The sequence below is a fragment of the Vicia villosa genome, unplaced genomic scaffold (genome assembly GCF_029867415.1).
Source record: "Vicia villosa cultivar HV-30 ecotype Madison, WI unplaced genomic scaffold, Vvil1.0 ctg.002877F_1_1, whole genome shotgun sequence".
Classification (NCBI taxonomy): domain Eukaryota; kingdom Viridiplantae; phylum Streptophyta; class Magnoliopsida; order Fabales; family Fabaceae; genus Vicia; species Vicia villosa.
Window position 1 is genome coordinate 212,574 of NW_026706056.1, and position 7,890 is coordinate 220,463.

The window sequence follows — 7,890 nt, forward strand, 5'->3', positions numbered from 1 at the left end:
TTTAATACTATAAAAGGAAAACTACATAGATAAAGCTTCTTATCAATAAATTATGATCTGCTTTTTCAGGTTGTAGCATTGGATCATACTTGAAATTCTCATCAGGATTAATTAAATCCCACTTGAAATGTTTCACAATATTATGCATAAACACAAGTACGTCTAGCCGAGCAAACTCTTGTCCCAAACACATTCTAGGTCCTCCTCCAAATGGAACATATGAGTAAGGTACTGGTCCTTCTCCTTCAAATCTTGATGCATCAAATATTTCAGGATTTGTAAATAGTGTTGGATCCATGTGTGTTGTATGAGTGTTCTAATGCAACTATCAAAAACACCACACACACATGTTTTATCATTAATACACTTGTTTTATATGAAACACGGATACCATAAACATCACGATCACTGACACATTGACATAAGTAATAATTTTAAAAATAAATAAATTAAATATAAACACAAGTGTTGGTGTTGTGTCACTTGTCTGACACTAACACTAACACAGACACACATTTTTTCATGTCGGTGCTACATAGTTTCTTTTCTTATGATCTTAATAATGGTGCATGATTAACAAACCTTCCAATCAATAGGGATGTTATAATCAGCATAGGTCAAATCCTTCATAGCATTTCTATAAGCACCGCTAGTCGGCGGCGACAACCTCAAAACTTCAGATGCAACATTCCAAGAGTGTTTCATTTTCTGAATATCCTCCCATTGCAATAACTCGCCTGACTCTTTCCCTTGGCTAATATCAAGTTGTTCTGTCATTAAAAAAAACAATTTCAACATTTATCTGTTAAAGTAAGAGAATTCAGGAAGGTTCTTCATAGTTTGGTGAAGAAGATGATGAGAAATCGTAACTGTGCAATGGAGATTGTAATAGAAAAACTGAAAACAGTTACAGTAAAGTGTATTTTCTCATTAGCTCATATTGGATTACATTATCCAAATATATATAAGAGATAAGGATCCTAATTGTCCAGCTGGCAGTCTCTTATTGGACAATATATATTAGCTATACAATGTATTAAATGGGAAACTATATAAATATAACTAATAGCCTCCCTCAAGTTGGACTATGTAAGTTACAAAGGCCTAACTTGAGTAGAATAGAATTCAAAGCTGGTGAATGTAAGGGTTTAGTAAACACATCAGCCAGTTGTGCACTAGTGGAGACAGTTAGCAAATGAATGAGCTTAGATTGCAGCTTCTCACGAACGAAATGGCAATCGAGCTCTATGTGTTTACTCCGTTTATGGAAAGTGGGATTGTGTGCCAAGTAGATAGCAGACTTGCTATCACAGAAAACCGATGCAGGTTGAGAGAAAGAGATGAGAAAATCCTGAAACAGATACTTAAGCCATTGCAATTCACATGTCAATGATGCTAAAGCACGATACTCTGCCTCAGTAGAAGACCTGGAAACGGTATGTTGTTTCTTAGATTTCCAGCAAAGGAGAGAAGAGCCAAGGATTACACAAAAGCCAGTTACAGATTTCCTTGTATCAGGGCACCTTGCCCAATCTGAGTCAGCAAAACCAAACAGTTTTAAAGGGCTGGAGGAAGAAAAGAGAATACCCTTAGCAGGAGCAGACTTTAAATATCTAAGAACACGGGTGGCAGCCTGATAGTGAAGACAGAGAGGCTTGGAAATGAATTGACTCAAGTGCTGAACATCAAATGAAATATCTGGCCTGGAATTGGTTAAGTAGATTAATCTCCCAATCAATCTTCTGTAGGAGGAAGGATCATCCAAAGGCTGGCCTGAATCTGCTGTGAGCTTGAGATTAGGATCATAAGGAACAGCAGAATGTTTGGATGCAAGAAAGCCAGTATCTTCCAAGAGTTCCAAGGTGTATTTCCTTTGATTGAGGAATATGCCAGTCTTAGACCTAGCAATTTCAAATCCTAAGAAGAATCTTAATTGGCCAAGATCTTTGATCTTGAACTGGTTATCAAGAAGATGTTTGACATTATGAATCTCATGTAAAGAGTCACCTGCTAATACAATATCATCAACATACACTAAAAGAGCAGTGAAGCTATGTTGGTCAGATTTGACATATAAAGAATGATCAGCTTGAGATTGGTGATAACCAAGGGAGATAAGGAAAGAAGATAGCTTGCTATACCATTGTCTGCTGGCCTGCTTGAGGCCATATAGGGACTTTTGTAATTTGCACACTTTGGAGGCATGGACATTGTGCAGACCAGGAGGAAGGGTCATGTAAACCTCCTCATGCAAATCTCCATGGAGAAATGCATTGTTGACATCTAGTTGCTCAAGGTGCCAACCTTTGATGGCTGCAAGAGAGAGCAATACCCTGACAGTGGTGAGTTTGGCTACAGGGGAGAAAGTGTCAAAATAGTCTATGCCTTCCATTTGTGTATAACCCTTGGCAACTAAACGAGCCTTATATATTTCCACAGAGCCATATGCCTTAAGTTTCACTTTGTAGACCCATCTACAACCAATTGGAGATTTCCCTGCAGGTAGATCAACTATAGCCCGTGTTTGGTTTGCCTCAAGAGCAAGTAGTTCAGTATCCATGGCAAGCTTCCAACAGTCATGTTTAATGGCTTGTTGGTAGGTTTTAGGTTCAACAATAGAAGAAATAGAGCAGCAATAATGTTTATAAGATGGAGAACAATGGTCATATGATAGAACAGAGGAAAGAGGAAAATTAACATGAGATGTATGAGGGTGAGATGCAGATGCAGTATTATAGCAATGATAATCTCTAAGATAGCTTGGAGGATTAGAGACACGGGTAGATTGTCTAGAAGGAAAAGCATTAGCAAGAATGACATGTTCAGTAGCAGGGCTGACATGTTCAGATTGCAAATTTGAAGGTACAGATATGGGAGAGGAGGTAGAGGGACTGTTGGATATAGTAGTGGGATTATAAGGTGAACTGCTGGGTAATAAAGAGGGTTGAGTAGGTGAGGAAAAAGTAGAAGGGGGCCCTAAAGGTGAGAGAGAATGAGGACTGGAATTATTTGATGGATAAGGGTTTGTACCAGTAGGAAGAATAGGGCTAGCATTATTAAAAGAGGTATAAGTAGGCTGAGAATGTCCTTGTGAATTGGAGGGTGAGGAAGGAAGAGAATTAAGGGAGCTGGAATTTTCTGCAGTAGGACATGTCATATCAGTAGATGATGACTGAGAGGGATTGGTTATAGGGTCATCAAGGATATGAGAAGTGGTAGGAGTAGCTGCAGGGGTGGGGTTGGTTGTTTGAGGTTGAAAAGGGAAGATGTTTTCATAGAAGACTGTGTTTCTAGATACAAAAATGCTATTGTCCTGCAGGTCATAAAGGATATATCCTTTAGTGCCATCTCTAAAACCAAGGCATACAGATTTTCTGGCTCTAGATTGAAATTTAGTCCTATGAGCTTGAAGGGTAGCAGCATATGCTAAGCAGCCAAACACCTTAAGGTGGATGAGGGAAGGGGGTTGAAGATACAACAATTCATATGGACATTTAGATTTGAGGAGAGGGGAAGGTAATCTGTTAATGACATGGATAGCAAGTTGAATGCAGAAAGTCCACATGTTCAGAGGCACACAGGAGTGATAGTATAAAGACCTAGTAACATTCAAAATGTGCTGGTGTTATCTTTCAACTACCCCATTTTGCTGAGGTGTTTCTACACAAGTTCTTTGATGAATAATGCCCTTGGAAAGCAAAAAAGAAGATAAAGCCAGAAACTCACTACCATTATCAGACCTCAAACATTTTAAGGATGTATTAAATTGATTTTCAATGTAAGCAACAAATTGAATCAGATTGGTTTTAGCTTGGTCTTTTGATTTAAGAAAAATAACCCAAGTATATCTTGAGTAGTCATCAACTAAGGTTAGAAAATACCTATGACCTAAGACAGATAAAGTAGAGAAAGGTCCCCAAATGTCAGCATGAATATTATTAATGTAAATTCAATTAAATAGCATTTAAAAAAACTCTAAATTCACTCTTATTCATATAAAATATGTATTTTAAAAATTATCATCTTATGTCAACAAAATTCCGATAACAAAATAATTGTTTTTCTTACAAGTTTTAATTTTTGTGTTGCAGTTAATATGTAGAAAATGCATATCACTTTTCAGTTTTGCTTGAGTTAAATCATCTTAAGCAACAAATATATACAAACACAATTCAATAAGTAAAAACTCATGGTGAACAAGAATACTATAATCTTATTCTTGCTTTCATTAAAAATACATATATTATCTATTGCATAAAATTAAGAGCAAACTAACTCATATTAGCTACCATAAACATTGGTAGACTCCAAATACTGCAAAATAATCTCACATCAAATAAAGTTTAAATGGCACAGGATCTCCAAATTGTTTGGGCCAACCCTGCTAACAGTTTAATACTATAAAAGGAAAACTACATAGATAAAGCTTCTTATCAATAAATTATGATGTGTAATGGGAAGGACGGAGATGAATTGGAAGTCCTTTTTCGGGTTGTAGCATTGGATCATACTTGAAATTCTCATCAGGATTAATTAAATCCCACTTGAAATGTTTCACAATATTATGCATAAACACAAGTACGTCTAGCCGAGCAAACTCTTGTCCCAAACACATTCTAGGTCCTCCTCCAAATGGAACATATGAGTAAGGTACTGGGCCTTCTCCTTCAAATCTTGATGCATCAAATATTTCAGGATTTGTAAGTAGTGTTGGATCCATGTGTGTTGTATGAGTGTTCCAATGGAACTATCAAAAACACCACGCACACATGTTTTATCATTAATACACTTGTTTTATATGAAGCACGGATACCATAAACATCACGATCACTGACACATTGACATAAGTAATAATTTAAAAAAATAAATAAATTAAATATAAACACAAGTGTTGGTGTTGTGTCACTGTCTGACACTAACACTAACACAGACACACATTTTTTTCATGTCGGTGCTACATAGTTTCTTTTCCTATGATCATAATAATGGTGCATGATTAACATACCTTCCAATCAATAGGGATGTTATAATCAGCATAGGTCAAATCCTTCATAGCATTTCTATAAGCACCGTCAGTCGGCGGCGACAACCTTAAAACTTCAGATGCAACATTCCAAGAGTGTTTCATTTTCTGAATATCCTCCCATTGCAATAACTCGCCTGACTCTTTCCCTTGGCTAATATCAAGTTGTTCTGTCATTAAAAAAAACAATTTCAACATTTATCCTAATCAAATTTTTATTAAAAGTTCCCGTGTTTCGACATCAAGTTTGTTGCATTGCACAAAAGACCAATGCAACGTACTTAAAAGTCAGAACATCTTAAAATGAGTATTCGGATATTTCAGTGAGAACCTTTCGACGCTTGTTCATAAACTTCGGGCAAATTTCCAAGATACTTCATGATCAATGAGATTACAGATCTGGAAGTGTCATGGCCGGCAAAAAGAAGTAGTAACATGTTATCAAGAATCTCCACTTCACTCATAAACCTTCCACTTGTGTCAGGTGTAACAAGTAAATGTGATAGAAGGTCTTGTGTAGGTGAAGCTTTCTTTTCTTCCAAATCCACTTTCCTTTTCTTCATAATCAATTTAATTTCTTTCTTTATTTCATCTGCAGCTTTCATTGCCTTATGAAACCCTGTTCCAGGAAAATTAATGGAGAAGCTAATGACCCCTTTGAGAAATTCTTCAAAATATGATGAAAGGTATGATAGTTGGATAGGATCTTCCATGCTTAAAAATAAGCAACAAACCAATTCAAATGTGTATAGTTGTATTATTGGATATACAATAACCTGCTCCTTCCCTTCAAAAAATGAAAACTAACAAGTATTCAACTTTTGATCACTAAAAATCAACCACAGTTCAACTAGGCTGAAGTATAATCAAAATCAAATCAATCGGAAAACTAGCTAGTTCATAGTTCAACTGATTGAGTCGACCAGATCGATCTTTAAAACATCACTGTGAATCATATAGACCAATTTTCATAAATTTAATCAACAAAGTACACCTTATGGTCACTTATTATAAGTAAATTTGACTTTTTTTTTTGTACATTTGACAATTAAAGTATCTAGTCCGTATATAGACTAGATACATCAATTGTCAAATGTATCTAAAAAAGTTAAATCTGCTTATAATAGTGATCAGAGAGTGTATTATTTAACAAACTATTATCAAATAGAATGAACATCTTACCTATCAACTACAAAATAGATATTGGACACGACATTGACATTGACACATCAACATCAATAATAACTTGCAAATTAAATAAATAAAACTTAATCATAAGTGTCAATATTGTGTTAGTGTCGAAAAGCAAATATTGGACACGACATTAACATTGACACTTCATCATCGATAATAATTTGAAAAATAAATAAATAAAACTTAATCATAAGTGTCAATGTTGTGCCAATGTCGATGCGGACACTGACATGTATATTTTCACCCGATACTCGTAAGCCTATATTGGTGACAAAATTTCTTACCTTTCCAATGTGTGTTGATATGATGCTGAACAATCCTGTCCATTTTTGGCAGGTAATTTCTGAGAGTCTCTTGATTTAGAAAATTCATAAGCAACCTTCTAGTTATCTTTGCTTCATCACCAACTTTATTAACAAGAGACAACCTTAACAGCTTCCTAACTGAACTAGGCCACCACACTTGAACATTCTTGTTTTCATTGCTAAATAAGTATTTGTTTCCAGCTGTTCCACAAAACATAGCAGTATTCTCTCCAAACATTGATGTCTTGAAAACCCTAGAGTCATATTTCTTCATTCTCTCTTGTATGAACCTTATTTGTTTCCCCTCAAGATTTGCTTTGAAAAACTCTAAGGTTTCTCCAATAATAGGTAATCCTAATGTCCCCTTAGGAAGATTCAGCTTTCTGAGTTTGATAATTCTTGTGATGAAATGCAAAAAGAGGACAAAAAGTGCCAAAATTGTTGGTAAAACTATAAGCTTAATCATCTCCATAAGCTATGATGAAAGATAGACAACTACAGATTGGTTTTTAAAGATTAAAGTTTCAACTACAACCAAATATTCAAACTACATACTCATTATGTATCTAATCTTTGATGTTGTCACTACCAAAGACAAATTTGATGATAGTGATATAGAAGAGGAATAAAACACAGTGTTTAATTAGAACATAGATAATGTTTGTACACTTAAACTTTTAACATTTGTGATACCTAGTTCAAAATAGTGGTTGATGTTTTATTGAGTTTGGTTAGTGGTATTAATCATGATTGTATTCATTGACATTGTAAACCAAATAGTGTTTTAATCAAGCTAAATGAATGGTTAAATTAAAGAAGGTGTGTGATTAACAAAATACTCAATTTTGATGTATCAATTAACCAAATTCAATATGCTAATAACCATTTAAATTTCATTTAGTGTTGAATTTTGAAATTTAGTCATATGATTTCTCAGTATATGTTTCTTCAGTTAGACTAAAATCGATATTTTGCATGGATATAAATGATCCGACAAATGGTGATAGAACACTAAAATGTTATTTTATAGTGGAATGCGCATGCCATGACAATGACATAGACACACGATAATAAAAAGGAACATAAAAAATTCAAAAGTAATATTAGTCTATAAATAATATTAACACTAGAGAAAAAAATTATCTATGAATATTTCAAGAGAAATTTGTTTCCTATTGTTATGATTTGTTTTATCTTTTCTTTCTATAAAGTTTTTTTATTTATAAAAAAATGTATATTATTTCATAAAGAAAAATAGTTTTTTGAAATGTTTCTACAATATTAATAACGAAATATTTTAATTAACAAATGATCAAAAATTAAAATGGTAAAATATGTGAGTATATCACAAATTTTTGTTTTTGTCCG

The 7,890-nt window shown here is 34.2% G+C and overlaps 1 protein-coding gene across 1 annotated transcript; it reads right to left on the minus strand.

Annotated features, from left to right (window-relative positions):
* Window positions 1-4,203: 4,203 nt before the first annotated feature.
* Window positions 4,204-7,107, minus strand: LOC131639984 (beta-amyrin 28-monooxygenase-like). The gene is made up of 4 exons (XM_058910408.1): window positions 6,502-7,107; window positions 5,355-5,810; window positions 5,006-5,193; window positions 4,204-4,747 (listed from the first exon to the last, which is right to left on the minus strand). The coding sequence occupies exons 1-4, from the start codon at window positions 6,992-6,994 to the stop codon at window positions 4,442-4,444; spliced, it is 1,443 nt and encodes a 480-aa protein (XP_058766391.1). The 5' UTR covers window positions 6,995-7,107; the 3' UTR covers window positions 4,204-4,441.
* Window positions 7,108-7,890: the final 783 nt, after the last annotated feature.